At 49.2% G+C, this 23,660-nt stretch overlaps 2 protein-coding genes across 5 annotated transcripts in view; one reads left to right on the forward strand and one right to left on the reverse strand.

The window, feature by feature from the left end:
- Positions 1-15,337, forward strand: part of GSN (gelsolin) — a 53,558-nt gene extending 38,221 nt beyond the window's left edge. For all 4 annotated transcript variants that reach the window (XM_045043478.1, XM_023242668.2, XM_023242669.2 and 1 more), the window contains 11 exons: positions 1,983-2,115; positions 3,409-3,497; positions 3,685-3,900; positions 5,611-5,744; positions 8,595-8,685; positions 9,948-10,118; positions 10,740-10,914; positions 11,990-12,114; positions 12,325-12,402; positions 14,309-14,369; positions 14,956-15,337. In XM_045043478.1, coding sequence (XP_044899413.1) covers positions 1,983-2,115; positions 3,409-3,497; positions 3,685-3,900; positions 5,611-5,744; positions 8,595-8,685; positions 9,948-10,118; positions 10,740-10,914; positions 11,990-12,114; positions 12,325-12,402; positions 14,309-14,369; positions 14,956-15,125 — 1,443 coding nt within the window. In that variant the 3' untranslated portion in view covers positions 15,126-15,337. The remainder of the gene's footprint in view (positions 1-1,982; positions 2,116-3,408; positions 3,498-3,684; positions 3,901-5,610; positions 5,745-8,594; positions 8,686-9,947; positions 10,119-10,739; positions 10,915-11,989; positions 12,115-12,324; positions 12,403-14,308; positions 14,370-14,955) is intronic.
- A 4,634-nt stretch (positions 15,338-19,971) lies between these two features.
- Positions 19,972-23,660, reverse strand: part of STOM (stomatin) — a 31,892-nt gene continuing 28,203 nt past the window's right edge. Inside the window, exon 7 of the mRNA XM_003995814.6 lies at positions 19,972-22,046. Within this exon, the coding sequence (XP_003995863.2) occupies positions 21,852-22,046 (195 nt within the window). The 3' untranslated portion in view covers positions 19,972-21,851. The remainder of the gene's footprint in view (positions 22,047-23,660) is intronic.

A 23,660-nucleotide genomic window follows, 5' to 3' on the forward strand; every position in this document is an offset into this window, starting at 1 on the left:
GTATGTATTTTTTATTTTAGAGAAAGAGAGAGAGTTCACATGAGTCGGGGAGAGGGGCAGAGGGAGAGAGAGAGAATCTTTAGCAGGCTGCATGCTCAGCACAGAGCTCGACGCAGGGCTCGATCCCACCACCCTGGGATCATGACCTGAACCCAAACCAAGAGTCGGACGCTCCACTGACTGAACCACCCAGGCCCCCCTGTATTTTGTGATTTCTAAAACTCAGGCTGATCTTGAGCTAAGGAACTCTGGCTTCAGGGCAAGAGCTCTGGGGGAAAGCCCAGCCGACGCCATGATGCTCATGTTGCGCCCTCAGCTTATTTTGGTAAAAGAACAACAAAATGGGGTACAGATTCCTATCACCTTCGAAGAATAACCACACTGATTTTTACTCTGATTATAAAGTAATGTATGTTCATTGAAAAAAGTAGCAATACTCCAGAACATAAAAAGAAACGCAATTCCACTGGTTTAAGATAAGTACCATTTTTAAAATGTTTTAATTATAAAAGTAACAATACTCAAGTTTAAAAAAAATCAGCCTCTCCTGCACCCTTTTTAAGGTTACCATGGTTACACGGTGACCGTTTTAGTGAAAGAAAGTCCAGATTACATCTTTTTGTATCTAATTACACACTTTTCCATCTCTATTTGATATAAATGGATCCAAATTATTCACGCTTTCCTGTGACCTTCTTCTTCCCTCTCAGCGTGGTCAGGAATATCTTTCTACAACCGAAATCTAGATGCCCTTGGCTAGTGGCTCTGTTGTGTGCTATTTTATGAAGGTTAAGAATTTCAACAGACCCCCTAAGTGATGGATGTTAGGCTGTGTCCACCTTTCCTGATTGCAGACGGTCCCTCTTTGTACACTTGTACTGAGTATGGCCTTAGAACAAATTCCCAGACGTGGATTACTAGGTCAAAGCCTGAAGACGAAGTTAGTGATTGAAAATACCAGTTCCGGAGTCAGATCGCCTGGCTTTGAATCCCGGGTCTGCCTTCTAGCTGTGTAGTTACTTAGCCTCTCTGTGTTCTGGTGTCCTTGTGAATAAAATGGGGATATTAGTAGAGGTTTCACAGGGCTGTTGGAAGGATTAAAGGAGTTCTAAAATGACATAAGTTATTAAATTATACAAATTGTTCAGAGCAGTGCCTGGCAGGTAGGAAGCACTCAGTAAGGATAGAACATTTGTTCCTTAAGGTTCTGAATAGCATATTACTAAACAGCACTCTGGAAGGGCTCCCGAGTTATCCTCACCACGAGTCCGAAAGTACCTGCTGGCCCAGAACTTTGTCAACACGGGGTATTGCCAATTTTGTCTTTGAGTTTTGGCTAGTGTGGTATGAATTTAGTGAAAAATTATGAATTTAGTGAAAAATTTTTATTTTGAAATAAATTTAGGGTGTACAGAAGAATTGCAAAGAAAGGATAGAGGGTTCCCACGTTCCCTTTAACCAGCGTCTCCTTAACATCTTAACATAACCAGAGACGTTTGTCAAAACTAAGAAATTCACACTGGTTCGGTCCCGTTAACTAAACCATAGACTTTCATCAGGTTTCCCCCATTTCTCATTCCCGATTCCAATCCGGGATACCACATTTCATCCACATCCACATCTTTTATTTCCTTTTTGGTTTGTTTGTTTTCTACTAATGAGATTGACTGTCTCCTCGGCCAGTTATACAATTCTTCTTCCATGCCACCTGCACGCCTGCATTTTACATCCCCTCCGCCTTCCCTTCCGTGTGCAGTTTCTATGTTACACGTGGGTGTAGGTTACAGATGTGGTTGTGGCAAAGCAGGATGTGCCTCAGGTCTTGGGGACACAAGTCCAGGTGTTACTCTGGGGTGTCATGGGGGGGAGGGGGCAGTTGGGATGTAGACCGACCAGTGTGTCAGCTGGGGGGGCGCCACCTGGGAAGGCCCAAGCGGTGGGAGTCGCTCACGTTCCGGACCTCCTGTCCCTGGTCCCCTCAGGTCTCCAATGGCGCGGGCACCATGTCGGTCTCCCTTGTGGCTGATGAGAACCCCTTCGCCCAGGGGGCTTTGAGGTCAGAGGACTGCTTCATCCTGGACCATGGCAGAGATGGGAAAATCTTTGTCTGGAAAGGTATGCAGGACGGGGAAAGGGTTGCTAACCAACTCCCAGCCCCTTGGGTGGGAGGTCCCGCAGCCCCTTGGGTGGGAGGTCCCCCAGCCCCTTGGGTGGGAGGCAGGGTCTGTGGTGCAGGCACCCTGGGGCATGGTAGGCTCCTGAATAGAAAATGAATCTTGTTCTGAAGCCCTGGCTTTGCGACTGACTTGCTCTGTGATCTTGGGCACTTCACTCACCCTCTCTGGGCCTCCGATTTCCCATTTGGGCTAAAATCAGTGTTCCCGCACATGTTATAAAACCAGTTCTCTCAGAGGTAAATTGGCATCGTGTAAAAAAAAAAAGTACAGGTCTGTGGTCAGATAAGTTTATGGGCAACACTGGGTTAAATAATGTCACCAGGCTTGTTTACTGCAGGACTTTGAAGAGCCTTTAACCTGCTAATGTATGTTGGTTGGGGCTTTTCATGAAGGTGATCTGGCTTCTGTTTAGGAAACGCTGTGCTAGGGGACTGATGGTGAGAGGCTCTTGGAAAACATTGGCCCAGATGCTTCTGAGAGGACCCCTCGGCATCTTCCTCCAGTGTCTGTTAGTCCAGAGGAAGAGGGCAGAAGGGGGAGGGAGGCAATCGGTACACAGAGAAGGGCAGAGAGGGAGAGAGAGACTGAGCACTCAGGGCTGTCGTCATCGTCATTATCATCTGGGCCCCTCAGCCTTGCCAATAAGAAGGCTGGGAACTGTGGGCTGGCACGTGCTGGCCAGGAGCCGTGCAGGCATGGGGAGGCTCTCCGGGTTGGGGCAGACTTCAGACGGCGGGGAGGGAGGGGGCCCCCGTGGCGGACACATGGCCTAGGGGAGAGAAGGGGGCTCGAGGGGATGGGGCATAGGCTACAGAGTTGAAGGGGCAGAGTCTGAGTCGCGGCTTTCCCACTTGCTGTGTGGCCTTGGTCAAGTCACCTGACCTCTCTAAGACCCCAGTTTCCTTATAGATAAATGGGGCATGATAATAATGACCTTTATCACAAACGGCCGTTGTGTGGATTAAACGAACACAGCTGTGTACATTTCAGAGCACAAAATACACGCTCAGTAAATGGACCAAAACGGTTGTTACAGTGACTGTTGTCAGCCAGGACCCCCAGCTGGAATCCCAGGAGTTCTAGGAGCGGTCATCTCTGGGGGTCTCTGGCCTTGGCTGTCCACAGCCTAAGAGGAATAGGGAGGGAGGTTCACCTGCTGCTTCCCCTGGACTATTGGACATTAGGGCACAGCACTCACCCCGGGCCCCTCACCCCCTCCATCTGCCGACAGGCAAGCAGGCCAACACAGAGGAGAGGAAGGCCGCCCTCAAAACGGCCTCCGACTTCATCTCCAAGATGGACTACCCCAGGCAGACCCAGGTGAGCTAGAGCCGGACAGCACAGTGAGGATGGGTCCATTTTGGGTGAGGAAGGGCCGGGGTGGGGTAGGTGTCCCACCCCAGTGTGCGCTGGGTGTCTGAGTCTCCCCCGAGGACCTCTGTTGGGCGGCCCCTGTCCTCCGGGCACCTGAGCCCAGCCACAGCCTGCTCTTCCTTCCCCTTTCCAGGTCTCTGTCCTTCCCGAGGGTGGTGAGACCCCGCTGTTCAAGCAGTTCTTCAAGAACTGGCGGGACCCAGACCAGACGGACGGCCCAGGCTTGACCTACCTCTCCAGCCACATTGCCAACGTGGAGCGCGTGCCCTTCGATGCTGCCACCCTGCACACTTCCACTGCCATGGCGGCCCAGCACGGCATGGATGACGATGGCAGGGGCCAGAAACAGGTGCCTGGGGGCGGGGCGTGGGGGAGGGCGTCCAGGCCCCTTCCGTGCTCCCTCCTGGGCACTTCTAGCTCATGCGTTGCCTCCTCCTCTCCTGAGGACGTTTCTCTGTGAGGTTTGGACCCTGGTTTTGGTGGATGGGATTCTTTTGCCTTGGTTCATTTTCATAGCCAACATACCCTAAGCACCTGCTGTTTGCCTGGCCCCGTACCATGTATCTCGGACCTTACCCTGCCAGCGAGGAGTGCCTGGTCTAAGCATAGCCACAGCTAATTGTGGAAGATTGGAAGCCAGCACACAGATTATGGGAACAGAGGAAGGACAAGGGGGGCAGGGTGGTTGCAGAGAAGGGGACCCTTCGGTTGGGCCTCAGAGGATAAGTAGAAGTTTGCTGCCAGAGGGGAAGAATGGTGGGTATTCCAGGCAGGAAACTGCCCCCAAGAGCCTGGGGCTTGACTGCTTTCTCGAGGAGGGGCCTTGAATGCCAGGTCCAAGGCTGTGGACTTGATCCTGTAACCAGTGGGTGCTAGTGAGGGTTTTTTCTTTTTTTTGCTTCGAAAGCAGAAATGCGACAAGCTCAGTTCTGTGCTTTTGAAACTTGCTGTGAAAATGGATTCGAGGTGGGAAAAATGAAGGTTGAGACGCTATGAGGAGACTGTTGTAATAGTTTAGGTGAGAGAAGACAGCCTTGACCCCAGGAAGGTCACAGTGAAAAGATGGAGAGGTGGGGGCTGGAGTCCTGAGATGTTTATGAAGTAGAGTTTGCTGCAGGCAACCATTGTTCTGCATGATAGAAACAGCAGAAGTGTTCATTTTTGCTTATTATCGTTCTTGTCATTGGTATTATTATTACTTGTTCATTCATTCATTCCTCCAGTGGGGAAGGAAAGACACAGTGGACATGTTCAGGGTGGGCAGTATGGAATCAGCTCCAGCAGCCCGGCTGTGTGACCTCAGATGAGTCACTTAACCTCTTTGAGCCTCACTTTCCTTGCCTGTAAAATGGGACTTAATCCCACTCCTTCGCCTAGAATTTTCAAGGTCGGGAGGTTCTTCTTGGTCTTGGAGGGCTCGGTGTCTCTGCAACACCACCAGGTGGCGCTGCAGGGCCTCATGCCGGCTTGGAAAAACTGTCACTGGAGCTCTGCTAAGAGATCATTCGGAGGTCACCCAGGGATGGCCCTGCTTCTGGAGTGATCTGTAAAATCCAGATGACTCAATAATCATACAGTGAACGGTATTATTAGCAATGACAACGATAACAATTCTGATAATAAGAGTGGCTGCCGTCTGCATGGCCGTCACCCTGTGCCGGGCACTGTGCGAGATTTTTATGAATAAACTCACCTGATCCTTGAGACACCTCCAGGTAGGCACTCGCAGTGTTACGCTCACTAAAAGCACATTCTGAATACCGCCATGCAGCTACCGGTCCCTGTGCTGATCGCTCTGGTGGCAGGGGGGGGGGGAGAACTACGGGGTCAGGTGGCAGTATGGTATAGGGATCCAGGGCAAGAGACCTGGGGGTTTGAATCCTAGCGGGTCAGGGATTGGGGCAAATTATTTAACTTTCAGTCTGAGCCCAAGTGGAGCCACGTATAAAAAGCTCATCCCGTTGTGTAACCGTGACCTGTCACACCACGGTTTCCCCACTGGCCTGAGTTGGGGAGTGGGGATGCCACACCGTGTCTGAGCCCAGCCTTGCCTTGGCAGATCTGGAGAATTGAAGGCTCCAACAAAGTGCCTGTGGACCCCGCCACGTACGGGCAGTTCTACGGTGGGGACAGCTACATCATTCTGTACAACTACCGTCATGGTGGCCGGCAGGGACAGATCATCTACAACTGGTGAGGCTGTGGGCCATTGCTATGGGCAGAGTGTGGGGGTCACTGGCTGGGCCCTGGAAACAGCATGGGGCTGAGAGGGCTGAGGGGAGCCTGAGCCTGTGTGGGCCACGCTGTTAGGAGAGGCTCCTCTCTGTAGGGCAACACCACTTGTCTTATTTCTTGAAACAGCTTTTAAACTATTGTTCCAGAAATACTACATGTCCATTGTAGGAGATGCAGTGAATACGGAGAAACACACAGAAAATCTCTCCCACAATTCCACATTAAGTACTGTAATGCATTTTCTAATTAAAAATTATTTTAATTCCTTTAAAATGGGTAACACATTCACATCATTCAAAATCAAGACAGAATAACGAGGTATCTATTGAGAAATCTTGTTCCCACCCCCCCTTCACCCCGTTCTCCAACCTCTGCCCCTCCGTGAGTAACTGTTTCCATTAGTTTCTTATATATTCTTCCAGTAATTGTTCATGCAAATATGACTGTATTCTTAGTTTCCTCCCTTCCTTACTCAAAGGATAGCATACTGTGTATATGGTCCTGCACTTTGCTTTTTTTGTTTAATACTTCCTGGGGATCAATCTATGTCAGCACATAGAATGCTTCCTTGCCTTTTTTTTTTCTACAGCTGCATAATATTCCACTGTGTGGCTACACTGTAGCCTGTTTAACAAATTCCCTGCTAATGCACACTTGGATTGCTTCCGGTCTTTTGCTATTCCCAGTATTGCTGTGATTAGTGACCTTAAACAAACATCATTTTAAATGTGTAGGGAGGGGCGCCTGGGTGGCTCAGTCAGTTGGGCGTCCGACCTCAGCTCAGGTCATGATCTCATGGCTTGTGAGTTCAAGCCCTGCATCGGGCTCTGTGGTGATGGCTCAGAGCCTGGAGCCTGCTTCAGATTCTGTGACTCGCTTTCTCTGCCCCTCCCCCATCTGTGCATACCCTCTCTCTCTGTCTTTCTCTCTCTCTCTCTCTCTCTCAAAAATAAACATTAAAAAAACAAATAAATATGTAGAGAAATGTCTGTAGGGTAGGCTCCCAGAAGTGGGATTGCTGGATCAAACAGTAAATGTGCTCGTCATTGTGATACGTGGTGCCCATTTTCCCTAGATGCGCTTTGTAGCATGTTGTGTTCCTAACAGCAACGAGCAAGACAGCCTCACTGATGGACTATATTCTCAAACTTTTGGGTGTTTATCTCCCTTATCGTTTACAAAATGGTATCTCAGTAGATTTAAAAAAAATTTTTTTTAAGTTTTTTTAAAAAAAATGTTTATTTTTGGGAGAGAGAGCGTGAGCAGTGCAGGGACAGAAAGAGAGGGGGACAGAGGATCCGAAGCGGGCTCTGTGTTGACAGCAGTGAGCCTGATGTGGGGCTCAAACCCACGAACCATGAGATAGTGACATGAGCCAAAGCTGGACACTCAACCGACTGAGCCACCCAGCTGCCCCATCAGTATCTTTTTAACTTGTATTTCTCTTACTGTACAGTCTCAAAACTTCTTGATGATTGTTGGATTTCTTCCTCTTTAAGCTTTTTGTTTTGAAATAATTTTGGGTTTCCCAAAATGTTGCAAATATGGTACAGACAGTTCCATGAACCTATTACACATCTCCCTCGATTACCTAACCATAGCACAATGATCCAAACCAGGAAATTAACATTGGTACGATTCTCTTTACCAATCTGTAGACCTTATTTTGACGTCACCAGTTGCCCCACCAACGTCCGTTTTCTGGTCTAGGATCTAACTCAGGATCCCACCTGGCACTTAGCCATCGTGACTTGTTCGTGGCATTTAATCACCATGTCTTAATCTGTGACAGCCCCTCAGTCTTCACTTTTCTTTTATAACCTTAACTGCTTTGGGAGTGTGCCGGTCAGTTGTTTTGCAGAATGCCTCTCAATTCAACAATTTCAGACTTTTAAAAGCAGCTTAAAGGAGGGGCGCCTGGGTGGCTCAGTCGAGTAAGTGGTCTGACTCTTGATTTCGGCTCAGGTCATGATCTCAGGGTCGTGAGATTGAGCCCCGAGTTGGGCTCTGTGCGTGGAGTCTGTTTAAGATTCTCTCTCTCTTTCTCTCTCCGTATCTCTCCCCCTCAATCACGTGTGCACTCTCTCTCTAAAAACAAAACAAAACAAAACAAAACAAAACAAAACAAAACAAGGCAGCTTAAAGAAAAAATTTTTTTGACTAGGTAACACTTACACATGGTACAGAATTCAGAAGGCATTTTTTGAAATTGATAGCTGCATCACACATTGATTTATCATATTTTGCTTGCTTATACAGATAACACATGTCAGTTGCAGGAAATTGGGACAGTATAGGAAGAGATGGGTCAGAAAACCAAAGCCGCCTTCCCCAATCTCCCCTCTCAGGGCAATCACCATGGGCCTTTTGGAGGACATCTGCACAGACCTCTCTGTGCAGATTCACATGAGGCTAAGTCCCGATGTCTTTTCCTGCAAATGGGCTCGTGTTGCACTCTGACCTGCCTCTGCCCCCATGAGAATTGTCCCGGCCGCCTTTCTACATCTTGGCCTCTCAGAGCACCTTCTCTTGTGGCTGCCCAGCCCGGGATGAACCAGCCGGTCCCCGTGGGGCACATTTAGGATAAGGAAGGCCATTGCCTTTGCTCAGGTCTCAGAAGAAGGCAAAGTGCTGAGCTGGGGGTGTGGCACGTTGGTTTGGTTCCTGGCACTGGTTGCTCGTGAGAAAATCCCTTTCCCTCTCAGTTTCATTACCTGTAATGTGGAGATTTGTGGGTTTCTCAGGCCCAGGGCAAAGGAGACACTCTGGGTTCTGTGCAAACCTCGGTGCTATCACTTCCGCTTCCAGGCAGGGCGCCCAGTCCACGCAGGATGAGGTCGCCGCATCTGCCATCCTGACCGCCCAGCTGGATGAGGAGCTAGGAGGGACCCCTGTCCAGGTGAGGCCAGCCCAGTGTCCCACTGGGCCACACCCTGCATCTTGTCCATCTGGTCACTCCTCTCTCTGACTGTCCATCCTCCCATCCCGCAAACATTTACGTGGGGCTCCCCGTGTGCCCAACAGCATCCGCAGCCGTGAACACGCAGGTCCCGCCCCTCTGCTGATGCAGTTTGTGGTCTTGGGGGGAGAAAGATGCTCGGCAGACACTCAGGCAAATGCGACATGGAGACAGTAGCAGTAGAGGCAGTGTGGCAGCACAGTCAGAGGGGGGATGTGGAGCCGGCCTGCTTGGGCTTGAATCCTGTCTCACCTCTGGGCGACCATGGACAGGTTGCTCAGCCTCTATATGCCTGTGTATTCTCTGAGTATCCTCTCTCTGCCACAGGATTGCCGTGTGTACAAAGAGTTCATGTTAGTAAAGCATTTAGAGCCATGCCTGGCCCATAATAGCCCCCTTACACGCATATGTTAAGTGTAAGAACGTAGAGATCCCAAGCAGGATCTAACTGGATTAGACAAGGACCTCCTTCGGAAGATACTTTTCTGTTGGGACCTGACGGACGAGAAAGATTTGGGCAGGCACATTTCAGGCAGAGGGAAGGATATATGCAAAGGCCCTGAGGTGGAAGGGAGCATTGAGTGTTAGAACAAAGGACGGAGTGCCATGATAGAAATCTGGAGAGGTGCTCGGAGGGGCCAGACCACCGGAAGCCATAGTGAGGAATTTGACCTTAACCCTGGAAACAAAGGGATATTGCTACCTAATAAATGTGATGTGAAGGGATTTATGGGTTTAAAAGGTTGCTCTGGCTATGCAAGAGGGGTCTCTCCATATCTAGAAGGCTCTATTCTCATCACTCTGCCGTCTTTCCTGCCCTGGACTGACGTCACCATTCTGGAAGAATGTCCACGAACAACCCATGTGCTTCCATTTAAGGGAACATTTGCAAACATGGGTACTCTTGGTTCTTGGACTAGAGTCAGGGTCAGCAAGGCAGGTCCTCATGGGAGGGGAGAGCAGCTGAGGCAGTGCCCGGGGGACCTGCAGCCATGGGGCCGTCTCCAGCTTTCCTGGAGCTCCTGTTTCTCTGCCCAGACCCTGTGTGCTGCAGGGCCGTGCTTCATCCCACAGGAGACACCAGCGTGATGGCCTTGTCTGGGGGAGGGGCCCAGGCCAGGGTGGCTGGGGTAGGGGTTGAACACAGAAGCACTGTCGCCCCCACTCTCCTTTCTTGACTTGCTCTCGTATCTCACTGCCAGAGCCGCGTGGTCCAAGGCAAGGAGCCCGCCCACCTCATGAGCCTGTTTGGCGGAAAGCCCATGATCATCTACAAGGGCGGCACCTCCCGTGAGGGTGGGCAGACGGCCCCTGCCAGTACCCGCCTCTTCCAGGTCCGGGCCAGCAGCTCTGGAGCCACAAGAGCCGTTGAGGTAATGCCCTGGCCCTGGACCTCCGGAAGGTTTCGCCTACTTGAAACCCCCCGGACTCGATGGGCAGATCTCCGGGCACAGGACTGGGTGGGGTGGGGGCAGGAGTTAAGAGGCATCTTATTGCACCTTCCCTGCCCTGGGAAGCAGAATTGTATGTCTTAGACTTCCTCTTGTTTCAAGGATGCCCGGAGCCCCTTGCATACCTGCCATAATGGGAAGCTCACTACCTAACAGTCCGTTCTTCGCCATCTGGACACTTCCTGATTGTATTCCAGACGGCTCCTATCCCTTTTATGGTGGAAAGTGCAGACCTGAAGGTGCAGGATGGTCTGAACAGCCTAGAGGAGAATGGGGCTATCTCACCTCCTTTGTGCTGGGCACTCAACTTCTGTTAATGTAGCCCAGAATTCTAGAATTACCTTGACGAGCCACAGTGCATTAGTGAATCATGGGAGTGAATCAACTAAGCCCCTCCTTGTCCAATGTGCCCTCAGTTGTGATGGGTATATTCTTCCAAGTGTCCACCTAAGAGCTGGTCCTGCTGCAGGGTCTCCTGGGAAGTAAGGAGGGGACTGAGGACTTTTTGTCTGGTTTCTGATTAATCGGACTCTGCCTTCCCAGATCATGCCTAAAGCTGGTGCACTGAACTCCAATGATGCCTTTGTCCTGAAAACCCCCTCGGCCGCCTACCTGTGGGTGGGGGCAGGAGCCAGCGACGCAGAGAAGACAGGAGCCCAGGAGCTGCTCAGGGTACTTCGGGCCCAACCTGTGCAGGTGGCAGAAGGCAGCGAGCCAGGTAGGAGCTGGGGGCATCAGGGCCTGTTGCTTGCTGAGGACTGTGGCTGTTAGATCTCCCTCCCTCCTTTCTGCTTTTGGGGGGGGCTCCTTACTCCTGCCTTTCTCCGTACCTGTCCCCTTTTGTGTGTTCAACAAAAGCAGGTTGGCTTAAAGTGAGGGCTATGGTCAGCGAGAGGGAGGCCCTCCAGGAGTTAAGAGAAAGCAGAGCTCAGTCTGGGCTGGGGCATTCGGGGAAGGCTGCTGGAGGAGGTGGTCACTTGCGAGGAGGCCTTGAAAAACAGGCAGAGTAACAGCCTCGTGGGGGCAGAGTCTCTCCTAACCTTTAGAATTTCTGTGGGCAGAAATGCCAAAGCCTGCTTTGTTTTTCAGAATACAGGTAGGAACATCTTTATGCCAGCCCTCACTCAGTCTTTCTGCTATGCCTTTGAGTCTGTGCCTTCCCGCCTGATGCTTAGTAGAAATGGGGAAGAGTAGCTGTGCTTTCCGAGATGATGGACATATTCATACCCGCCATGTCCAATTTGGTAGCCACTAGTCGCATGTGGCTAATGAGCGCTTGAAATACGAATGCTGGGAATTAATGAGACCGAGGAACTGAATGCTTCATTGTTTTTCATTTTAGTGAACTTAAATAGCCACATGTGGACAAAGCAGGTGTAGTGGAAAGAATAGGGGGATTAGAGTCAGATAAGATTTGTATCCTGCCTTTACTCCTTGTTAGCTGTGTGATGTTGGGTGAGTTGCTTAACCTCTCTGAGCCGCAGTTACCTTGTTTGTGGAGCGGGAATAATTATCCCCATCCTGCAGTGCTGTCGTCATTCCTGGCTGTGTGTCGTGCCAAGTCTGCCCTCTCTGGGCCCCTGTTTCATCACCTTGAAATTCCCTCAGGCCCCTTCCCTGTTGCCCCCCCCCCCCGCCCCGCCCCGCTCCGCCGTCCCCACTGGGATTTGAAGGCAGAGGGTGGATTGAGAGCAGTCAGCCGTGCTAGGGCAGGGTTTATCGTGGGGTCTGATGAGAAGGGCTGGCGGGAGGCGGTATCTGTTGGCAACTGGCGCGGCCTCCCCCCCTCACAGACAGCTTCTGGGAGGCGCTGGGCGGGAAGGCCGCCTACCGCACGTCCCCACGACTGAAGGACAAGAAGATGGACGCCCACCCTCCTCGCCTCTTTGCCTGCTCCAACAAGATTGGCCGTTTTGTGGTGAGCCCTGGCGGAGGTCTCTGCCTCTGCTTACCCACTGGGAGGCGGGCTGGCAAGGCATGTGGCGTCAGCAGCAGGGCAGGGAGAAGCCCTTGACGCAGGGCAGGGAGGAAGGATCCCCTGCCGGCTGGAGCACAGTGAGCCCGCCCAGGGGAAGGAAGACCTCTGGATCACCGCTGTGCTTTCGTTAACCCTTCTGTTCCTTCCCAGATCGAAGAGGTTCCTGGCGAGCTTATGCAGGAAGACCTGGCCACAGATGACGTCATGCTCCTGGACACCTGGGACCAGGTGGGTGGAGGACAGAAGGCGTGGGCTGTTTGGGATGAGGGAGGTGCTAGACTGCAGCTCTTAGATCAGTTGCCAGAAGGGCTTAAAAGAGCCAGATGTTGCTGGAAAGGTCCCTGAGGTGTTGTGAGGCACTTTCCCTTTCTGGGCCTCCATTTCCCCATCTGCAAAATGGGAGTGATGGGACCTCACTTGCCTCATTCTACGAGGTGAGGTGTCGATAAGATCACCTTGCACACTGTGAAGCACCATATAGATGCAAATCGGATGGCCAGCGTTCTCTCCCGGGCCTTAGGGCAGTGTGAACTCCTCCCTTAAATCTATTGGTAGAGAAACTTGAACTTAGCATATCGTATGCGGGCATAAACAGTCTACAGAGGGTCACCTGGGCGTTTCGAAGGGCATCTCCTTCTGTTTTAGAGGGCTCTGAGCTCTCTCTGCTTCACCTCCTGGGGAAGGCTGTTGTGTAGGACTGGTAGGAATGGTGGTGCCATTCCTTCAGTCGACCAGTATTAACTGAGCACCTGCTTTGTGCCAGACACTGCTCTAGATGCTAGGAAGAGAGCAGTAAATAAAGTAGACATTCCCCTGCCCTCACAGGGCTTCACATTCTCTCGGGGGATGGCCGTTGATAACCCTTCCTGTCAGAGTTATCAGAATTACAGATGGCAGCCACGAAGACATAAGGCTCCCCTCTGTCTCTTCTTCTGGGGATGCCCGGTTGGAAGATCAATACCAGAATGTTTGTAGCTTGAGCCATCCAGCTGCCGTCGTCGATGGCTCCTCTGGCCACCTAATCTCTTCGTTCATCCGTTTCTTCATTCACTCAGCCCACATTTAGTACACACCAGTGTCTTCCAGGAAGAAATGCTGGAATCCTACGATGAGCAAAGTAGACACAGTACCTGCCGTGAAGGGGCTTCTAGTTTAGCAGGGAACACGTTTGTAAATAAGTAAGAGAAAGACTGGTATTTTATTATCTGATATCATCTGGTCAATGACAGGGGCTCTTTAAAATATTAAAAAAATTTTTTTTTAACATTTATTCATTTTCAAGAGAGGGACAGAGTGCAAGCAGGGGAGGGGCAGAGAGAGAGGGAGACATAGAATCGGAAGCAGCCTCCAGGCCCTGAGCTGTCAGCACAGAGCCTGATGTGGGACTCAAACCCATGAACCATGAGATCGTGACCTGAGCTGAAGTCGACGCTTAACCGGCTGAGCCACCCGGCGCCCCTTTAAGATATCTTAGATACACCTAAAAATTGTTGTATTACACGACTTGTATTAAGGCTCACAACGGTGGTAGTGTTGGTAACTTGTTTTTATTCCAAGCCTTAGACCCGTGCGGCCCAGAGCAGACTTAGTGCCTGTTTGGTGTGAGCATATGTTTGGCTGCTCATTGGTTGAGCAAACAAATGCCAGAGAGGGATAATTCATGAACTTCTAGAGAAGGGTCTCAAACTCATTGGTTAAGCAATGTTAGCGAGTGAGGGGGCTGGGGTGGGGGGACACGGCGTGGCGGGTCCTGAGGCAAACTGGAAATGCTGGTCTAAATCGGCGGTGGGGGTGGGGGCAGGGGTGCTGCCACTCAGCCTCATCCACATGAGCGTGAAGGCCCGTGGTCGCCAGATCCTCCAAGTTTTCAAGAGAATGCGGAATTCTAGATTTTAACGCAAGCTGGTAACTAAACTTGGCTACACGGGCATTATAGACCAAGCTGTGGTGGTGGGTGGGCCAAGAAAGCGTGTGTGAAGGTCACCAGTTTGCAAGCTCTGTTCCAAGTCCTTCCAGTCCTGGTCTGTGGGCCGTGTCCGGTCCCGGCTGGGGCCCAGGAGCCTCCCCATTCTTCTCCAGCGGTGCGTGTGGGCAGCGCTCTCATGTACACCTTTCGTTTCACGCCTCACTCCAGGTGTTTGTCTGGGTTGGAAAGGATTCTCAAGAAGAGGAAAAGACAGAAGCCCTGAGCTCTGGTGAGGACCACGTGTGCCTGTGGGGCTCTTTCCTGCGGTGCAGTGGGAACAGCTTCCCGCATGGGTCTGGGAGTTCGTGACAGCGGGGTGGCACTTCCTCATCCGTGGTCAGCCCCTTGGGAGCCCTGCCTGGGGCACTGGAAGAGCAGATCAGCTCCTACAGAAAGCTTCAGGTCACGCCAGGGAAAGGCTACTCTAAGTTTGCCCAAGGGCCCAACTTGTCAGGGTTTGGATGTCGGAAAGCAGATCTCTGGTAGCTGACCAGATCTGACTTGGGAGGCAGAACCCTCAAGCTGGTTTGTTAATATCTTCCAATAGGGGAGAGCAAGAGAGCAAAGTGATACGAACTTTGTGAAGCAGGGAGTTAAACCGTGACCCCGGGCCCTTCCTGCGTTCCTGGGCAGGGTGGTCGGGGAGCCATGTGCGGTCATTGCTAAGGGATGCTAGCGTCTAGTGCAGGGACTGGCCATCAGAGACACTAGGACCGAAAGCCATCGTAGGCAGCTTCTGCCCTGAACCACCTCTCTCTGGTGAAGGATGCACGAAGCATTCCTGGGGTTTTCTTTTCCTGCATGTGTGTCTGCAGCTAAGCGGTATATTGAGACGGACCCAGCTAATCGCGACAGGAGGACCCCCATCACCATCGTGAAGCAAGGCTTTGAACCTCCCTCCTTCGTGGGCTGGTTCCTCGGCTGGGATGACAGCTACTGGTCTGTGGATCCCTTGGACAGGGCCATGGCTGAGCTGGCTGCCTGAGGACAGGCAGGCCCTACCCCTGTCACTGGTCAGTGCCTTTTTATAACAGTCCATCCTTCAGAGACCTTACAGAGAGCAGGGCCACTGTGGTGTGTGTGTGTTTTTACAGTAGCCAAAAACAGCCATGCAGAAATTCAGGGTCCTTGCACAATTGTCTCAAGTATCTGTCCTTTTGGAAATTGAATCCAATAAAAGCTTTTTGAAGTGTGTTAGCCTGTCGTGGCTCCATATGTCTCGGTAATTATTCTGGGAATTCCCAGGGAGGGGCCTGGCATGTGCCTGTGAGCTGGTGGCTAAGCTTCCTTCACTCTGTGTGAATCCTGGACCTCCGAGAAGCAGGTGCCAGGATGAGGTGGGATGCACCCAGGTGGCCCCAAGGGGAACTGCCTGTGTGAAAGGAAATCGGGAGGGAACCGGGGAACTGAGGGAGCCGCTGGACTGAGGTGCACGTCTGACCCCAAGTGAAGGAGAAGAGGGAGAAGGTTGGGCGGAAGCTGTCCCAGATGGCCGTGCCGTCCAGGAAAGTTTGGCAAAGCTTTCAGGGAATGCTTAAGCCAAAGTAAAAAAATAAAAAATGAAAATAAAAAAACTCTTTTTTAATGGTATGTGGTATGGTCCCATTTTTCTTTTTTTGTTATTTTTTAAATTATATGTATATGTTTTAATTTACATCCAAGTTAGCCTATAGTGCAACAATGATTTCAGGTGTAGATTCCTTAGTGCCCCTTAACCCATTTAGCCCATCCCCCCCCCCCACAACCCCTCCAGTAACCCTCGGTTTGTTCTCCATATTTATGAGTCACGTAATATATATGTCCCCCTCCCTGTTTTTGTATTATTTTTGTTTCCCTTCCCTTATGTTCATCTGTTCTGTGTCTTAAAGTCCTCATAGGAGCGAAGTCATATGATATTTGTCTTTCTTTGACTAATTTCGCTGAGCATAATACCCTCCAGTTCCATCCACGTAGTTGCAAATGGCAAGGTTTCATTCTTTTTGATTGCCGAGTAATACTCCATTGTATATATGCCACATCCTCTTTATCCATTCATCCATCGATGGACATTTGGGCCCTTTCCATACTTTGGCTATTGTTGATAGTGCTGCTATAAACATGGGGGTGCATGTGTCCCTTTGAAAAAGCACACCAGTATCCCTTGGATAAATGCCTAGTAGTGCAATTGCTGGGTCATAGGGTAGTTCTATTTTTAATTTTTTGAGGAACCTCCATAGTGTTTTCCAGAGTGGCTGCACCAGTTTGCATTCCCACCAGCAGTGGAAAAGAAATCCTCTTTCTCCGCATCCTCGCCAGCATCTGTTGTTGCCTGAGTTGTTAACGTTAGCCATTCTGACAGATGTGAGGTGGTATCTCATTGTGGTTTTGATTTGTATTTCCCTGAGGATGAGTGATGTGGAGCATTTTTTCATGTGTCAGTTGGCCATCTGGATGTCTTTTTTGGAGAAGTGTCTATTCATGTCTTTTGCCCATTTCTTCACTGGATTATTTGGCTTTTGGGTGTTGAGTTTGATAGTTCTTTATAGATTTTGGATACTAATCCTTTATCTGATAGATCATTTGCAGATATCTTCTCCCATTCTGTCGGTTGCCTTTTAGTTTTGCCGATTGTTTCTTTTGCTGTGCGGAAGCTTTTTTATCTTGACGAGGTCCCAATAGTTCATTTTTGCTTTGGTTTCCCTTGCCTCCAGAGACGTGTTGAGTAAGAAGTTGCTGTGGCCAAGGTCACAGAGGTTTTTGCCTGCTTTCTCCTTGAGGATTTTGATGGCTTCCTGTCTTACATTGAGGTCTTTCATCCATTTTGAGTTTATTTTGGGGTATGGTGTAAGAAAGTGGTCCAGGTTCATTCTTCTGCACGTTGCTGTTGAGTTTTCCCAGCACCACTTGCTGAAGAGACTGTCTTTATTCCATTGGATATTCTTTCCTGCTTTGTCAAAGATTAGTTGGCCATCCATTTGTGGGCCCATTTCTGGGTTCGCTATTCTGTTCCATTGATCTGAGTGTCTGTGTTTGTGCAAGTACCATACTGTCTTAATGATTACAGCTTTGTAACACAGCTTGAAGTCTGGGATTGTGATGCCTCCAGCTTTGGTTTTCTTTTTCAAGATTGCTTTGGCTATTCGGGGTCTTTTCTGGTTCCATACAAATTTTAGGACTGTTTGTTCTAGCTCTGTGAAGAATGCTGGTGTTACTTGATAGGGATTGCATTGAATACATAGATTGCTTTGGGTAGTATCGACATTTTAACAATATTTGTTCTTCCTCTCCAGGAGCATGGAATCTTTTTCCATTTCTTTGTGTCTTCTTCAATTTCTTTCATAAACTTTCTATAGTTTTCAGTGTATGGGTTTTTCACCTCTTTGGTTAGATTTATTCCTAGGTATTTTCTGGTTTTGGGTGTATTTTTTATCATGGTAAATGATACATAATAATCATTTTGACTATTTCTAAGCGGTATGCAGTGTCATTACATACATTTACAGTGTTGTGGAGTCAGCACCATTTATTTATTTTGAGAGAGAGTGCCAGCAGGGGAGGGGCAGAGAGACAAAGAGGGAGAGAACCCCAAGCAGGCTCAGCGCTGTCAGCGCAGAGCCCAATGGGAGCTCGAACTCGTGAACCGTGAGATCATGACCTGAGCCGAAAGCACGAGCCAGACGCCTAACCGACCGAGCCACCCGGGGCCCCTTTGCTCCTTGTAACCTTTATTTGACTTTCTGTCTCTATGGATTTGCCTTTTCTCATACGGTATTTGTCCTCTGTGTCGGGCTTATTTCACTTAGCATAATGTTTTCTCAAGATTCATACATGTTATAGCAAATACCAAAATTTCCTTTTTGTGGCCGAATAATACTCCATTGTGCGTATACACATTTTGCTTAACCATTCATCCAGCGGCGGGGACTCAGGTCGTTTCCACCTTTTGGCTATTGTGAACCAGGCTGCTGTGAACACTGGGGCGCAAACAGCTCTTTGATTCAAAGAGTTTTTGAGCCACAGTCCAATCAGCCATTGAAGGCGCTGTGTGCCTCCCAGGAGCAGGTACAGCGTGTCTTGTCTCCCCTGCATTCAGTCGTCCCGGGAGGTGTGGCTTTGGTGCACCTGTGGGGACCAGCACTCAAAGCCAGCAGCTGGGGCCCTTAGTCATTTATATTCCCCTGCAGTAGAAGTCTGGGCAAGGCGCGTCCTCACAGCTGCCATACCCTGTAACTAATCTGCCCACACCTCCCTGGCTTCCCCTGTATTCCGTTGAGTCATTCTGCTGCCCCGAACTCTTTGCAGAAATCTGCTCCTGCAGTTACCGTCATGAGAGGTGCCCCTGAATGCTCCCAAAGTTGTGGGAGAGGGACTTCCTCTGTGCCCCGCTTTGTGTCCCCGGGACCCTGAATCTCTGTTCATATTCAGGGTGTCACAAAGTCCCTCTTAGCCTTTCCCGTGAACTTCTCCTAAACCTTTTCTCCATGGATGTTCCAACCGGAGCAAGGAACTGCTGCGGGACAGACCCCCTTTCCTCCCCTCGCGTCTTCTGGTCTTTTCTCGTGTTGCCCCTGCTTTTGTTCTGCACCACCTCCCCCAACCTGATCTCCAACCGTAAGAGACTCCCATGCATAGGACTGTAGAACAGAAGCCAGTGGGAAGGTGTAGATGCTGGGAAGGGTGTGCATGTGTGTTTACACTGCTATTTCCAAAGCTGCTGATCACTCGGATTGCCCAGGGGGCTTTTTAGGCCCCAGGGGCCCTACGTCTAGAGACTGTGATTCATTGCAGAGGTGATGAGAGGAGAGAAGGAATTTTCCAGGTGAGACACGGGGCTGGAGGGGCAGGGAGTCATCTCAGAGTGTGCAGCAAGTACAGAGGGGGCCGTGGGGGAGCAGGTGGGGAGTGCTAGGCCTCACATCGTGAGAGGTAGGCCGGGCCCACCTCAACTGCCATGCTGAGAGATTTGGACGGGATCCTGTAACTCCCACCTCACTTACCCAAAGAGTTACTTGCAGTCAAAGCAATCACTTTGACAGATGCAAAGTCCTGGGACAAAAGCAGCATTTACAGCCTAGAGCTTCCAAGGGCCTTCCCTCAAGGCAGACGGAGTCCTGTCTGGACAAGCCAGCTCCCCTCCTGCAAACCTGTGGGGGGTCAAATTGCAGGGGACCTACCCCTGAATTCTTCATTTCTTCTGGCACGCAAGGTGGTTTATTAGCCAATTTCAGTTTATTGGTGGCTGTGGCCTCCTAACTCTACAGCGCTCCAAAAAAGGAAGTTGCCCGGGGCAAGAGTTGCTCGGACTTCGTATTTTTCTCTCAAAGTTCAACCACGTAGTTTCTCCTAACAACTTTCCCCCCCCCAAAACATGACCTTGGATTTTGTCGTCTACCATATAGAAGTCATCGTGAGGCGCCATGACAGGCGACGAAAAGGCCGGCCTGGGCTTGGATCCTGTGTCTGACTTTGGGCTGGTCAATAGGTACCTGTTATGTGCCTTGGGCCAGGCAGCCTGCAAGGCATTGGAGCTGTAACAGACCACGGGGTGACAGAAGTGAGTTCCTGTCCTGCTTGGATTCGGGCAAAGGGTGATTAAACTAGCAAAGGATTCAGGGTGTCCATGGATCTCGAACTCCCCAGGGAAAATATATGGGCAGGTGCTCCAGAAGGGGCCTAGGCAAGAAAGACGGCAGTTGGGCAACTTTAACCTCTCCGCATTTTTTGGCCCACATAAAGCACACCGAGAAGCCAATGCAGCCAGCCCGGGACCAGAGGATCACATGTGCCATTTCCGAAAAATGAAATCCACAGACACTAAATCCAGGCAGAAACAGACTCTCACCCAAAGAAAATGAGTAAAAGTGCACACTTTATTATGTACAGCATTGGAAAGGGAGGCCACGTGGAGAACACTCTTGCACCAGCGCTCATCCTAGACCCCTTTTATGCTTCCTCCCTCTCAAGCAATTTAATCCCAACCTATTGGGCTATGAATCCACAAGGCAGAGAGGTGAAGACTGGTATCTGGAAATAGGGACGCTCAAAGGAGCAGAAAGCACTGTTACTCTAAGCCTGAGAAGAGGTTTTCAGCCAGGTTATGGGGCTGTTTCCTGGTCCTCACTGGTCGAGGGTGAGTCACCGCACGAAAGAGAGAAAATCATTAGTTAAAAAATTATAAATAGAAACGTAACGAGTTCCAAGTCAAAATGCTCCATATACATGTAATAAACTCAGCTGAGAACATGGATGCGCGGTTCAAGGTTTTCTAAAATAAGCTTGGAAATGGGCGATCGGGGAGGGGACATTCATAGTCTGGGACAGACAGAGGGATGCAGCTAAGGACCAGTATGAAGGGTGGCTCTGGGTAAGGAAGCTGCTATTCCCAAGACCTCTCTAGGTGAACTCGGAGCCACGAGGAGGAAGTGGTTTAAGTGTCACCAGCCAAGTTGCCGGACCAACAGGAAGAATGCCAGGTTGCTCAGATTCACGGGCATTTGCAAAATTCACAGGCATTTGCAAAAGGCTTCCTACCATTGTGGAACAAGGAACTGGGTAGGAGGGGCTGCCCACTTCCTCTCTGGGCACTGACCACACGTGATAGAAAAGGAGGACTCGGCAAATTAAAAAAAAAAACAAACCCTCCATCTATATATCTTAAGTCTGACAGTGTGTTCCCAAGCTCATTGGTTATTACGTGCCCAATATATTGTGAATTCCTCAGAATATTTAATGAATGGGCCTGGTAACCAAGGTATTTCACAGTGTCCGATAGTTAATAGCATGCAGACAATAAGAGAGAATTGCTTTACCTATTTTTTAGAAAAAAAGGATTAGTCCTTAAGCCATTCAAATGGGTATACAAAGAATTGTGTATAGAACTTAGAGAACGTTTTATTTAAAAATCAGAACTATTTAGAACCTGATGTATGAAAATAGGCAAAAGTGAGGAAAAAGCACTTTTGTGACAAGTATTTAGCTGGTTTGAAAGACCACAGAGGAATCACTGAGTCATAAAGAGGCTAAAAGAAGTTTAAAAGAAAGAGAGAACTATTCTTATTATTCTTAAAGGATCTTTGTGATAGTAGATTTAGAAGTCTTTTAAGGGTTAAGATCATCTTTTTCACCGACCTTGACCATTTCCTCCAGTGTTGACAGGTATAGGCACAAAAATGCCAACTCTCAAGTGAGGATTATTTTGAAACGTGGTCTGGGCTTAGAAAGTAAACGGATGGTAGGAACGTTTCCTTAAGATTCCCCGGAGGTAAGGCACATATGGCCCAGAGGAGCTGGTTGTAGCCTAAGGTCACTGCTTTCTGCAAAGCATTTGTCCAGCCAGGGTGTCCTGTTTTCTTGCCTTTGGTCTGGCTGCAGAATGACCCAGGGAAAGTCAAAAGAAGGGGGATTTAGCCTATTACCTAATGATCTAAACGTATGAACTTTAAATATTTTAAAAGAGTTAAGAAATGATCGAAATGATCTTACAGATCACCAATTGCCAACCCCCTCCCCACATCCCTTCTCTTTCTCAGTATTTACAAGCTAACAATCCTCATCTGTATCTGTGGCTAGGCTCACTACACATTCTAAGCACCTCGCAGTCAACATACGGGAAAGGAAAGGAAGGAGGAATAGTCAAGGTCCCGCCCTACTCGCTCCTTACAGGTTAAAGGCTGATTTGGTCCCCACTCTACCCTGGCAGGGAAGGGCGCGTCTCTGCGTTGGCCTCTGTGGCTCACTTCTTTGCCCCCACGATGCCTTGCAGCATGTCTATGGGCAGGGGGAAGACGATCGTGGAGTTTTTCTCAGCAGCAATGGTGGTCAGTGTCTGGAGGTACCGCAGCTGAAGGGCCGCGGGAGACTCAGTGATGACCATGGAGGCTTCTTTCAGAGCCCTGGATGCGTTCATTTCTCCCTCGGCTGCAATGACCTATGGAACAGGAGGAGGGAGTGGTCAGACTGGAGAAAATACAGGTGTCAAGGGGCAGTCTTCAAACCAGGGTGTGCACACAAAGCCTTCTCCAGGAATGCGCCAGAATAGTTTTAAGGAAATCCATTTCCAGTTACCCCATTTCCATATGTCCTTTTTCCTATGTCTGATTTGCCTGACTGTGTGCCTGAGATTGAGACATCGTCTCTTACTGTGGCTTTTCTTGCATGCTTCAGGGGACCGAACAGAGGGGCAACTCAAAATAGGGGTTGAACTAGTGAATGGACACAAATCCTTTTGCAAGTCACATGAATTTCCAGTTATTTATTGATTGATTGAGAGAGAGAGAGAGAGAGAGAGAGAGAGAATCTTAAGCAGGCTCTACACCCAGCCCAGTGCCCAACACGGGGCTTGATCTCAAGACTGTGAGATCATGACCTGAGCCAAAATCAAGAATCAGATGCTAAACCGACTGAGCCACCCAGGTGTTCAATTTCCAGTTGTTTGATTTTAAAGAAAGGACAGAGGACCTTATGGAACTGAAAGCTGATGACCATTAAACATATTTTTTTTTAACATTTATTTATTTTTGAGACAGAGAGAGACAGAGCATGAACGGGGGAGGGTCAGAGAGAGGGAGACACAGAATCTGAAACAGGCTCCAGGCTCCGAGCTGTTAGCACAGAGCCTGACGCGGGGCTCGAACTCACGGACCGCGAGATCGTGACCTGAGCCGAAGTCGGCCACTTAACCAACTGAGCCACCCAGGCGCCCCCTTTTTTTTTTTTTTAACATCCATTAAACATATTTTTAAATGAAAGATCACTGTATGATTTTTAACACGTAATTCAGAAACAGTGTGAAGGACTGCATGGCATGACTTTAAACACAACTTTCATTTCCACCTACTTATTTATGTAAACAAAAGTTCTCAGTCCTTCGAGGTACAAAAATGAAAAGTTAAGACTAGAACTGATGTTTAATCTTGTCTCATTCTGGCAGTACGTGACAGCCAGCTAGCTGCAAACACAGGAATTCTTTATCTTGTTAAGATAAGCATTTCTAGTGAAAGAAAAAAATTATTTGGGAGAAATTCTGAAACATTTAAATGCCTTATTTGTAGTCACAGGAAATGTTTAAAATATTAATTTTAACTTCAGTACTAGGGATGCCTGGGTGGCTCAGTCAGTTAAGCGTCCGACTCTTGATTTCGGCTCAGGTCATGATCTCATGGTTGGTGGACTTGAGCCCCATCAAGGGCTTTGTGATGACGGCAAGGGGCCTGCTGGGGATTCTCTCTCTCCCTCTCTACCCCTCCCCTGAACGTGCTCACTCTCTCTCTCTCTCAAAATAAATAAACTTAAAAAAAAAAAAACCACTTCAATACTAAATGTGTTGCGGTAGGAGTAATAAAGTAATTCATGACAAAATATATTGTATTAGGAAAAGACTCCATGAGGAGGCAGAGTGGAAATACAAGTTCAAGGAGAAAAGAAAAGGGACAATGAAACATGCCTATTGAAAGAGCTTATTTACGTATTTTAAACAGATGATGGAATCATTATGTTGTTTGAATTTCACTGGATACATTGAAATGAGTGATGTGAAGTTTTA

Source organism: Felis catus, chromosome D4, assembly GCF_018350175.1.
Source record: "Felis catus isolate Fca126 chromosome D4, F.catus_Fca126_mat1.0, whole genome shotgun sequence".
Classification (NCBI taxonomy): Eukaryota; Metazoa; Chordata; class Mammalia; order Carnivora; family Felidae; genus Felis; species Felis catus.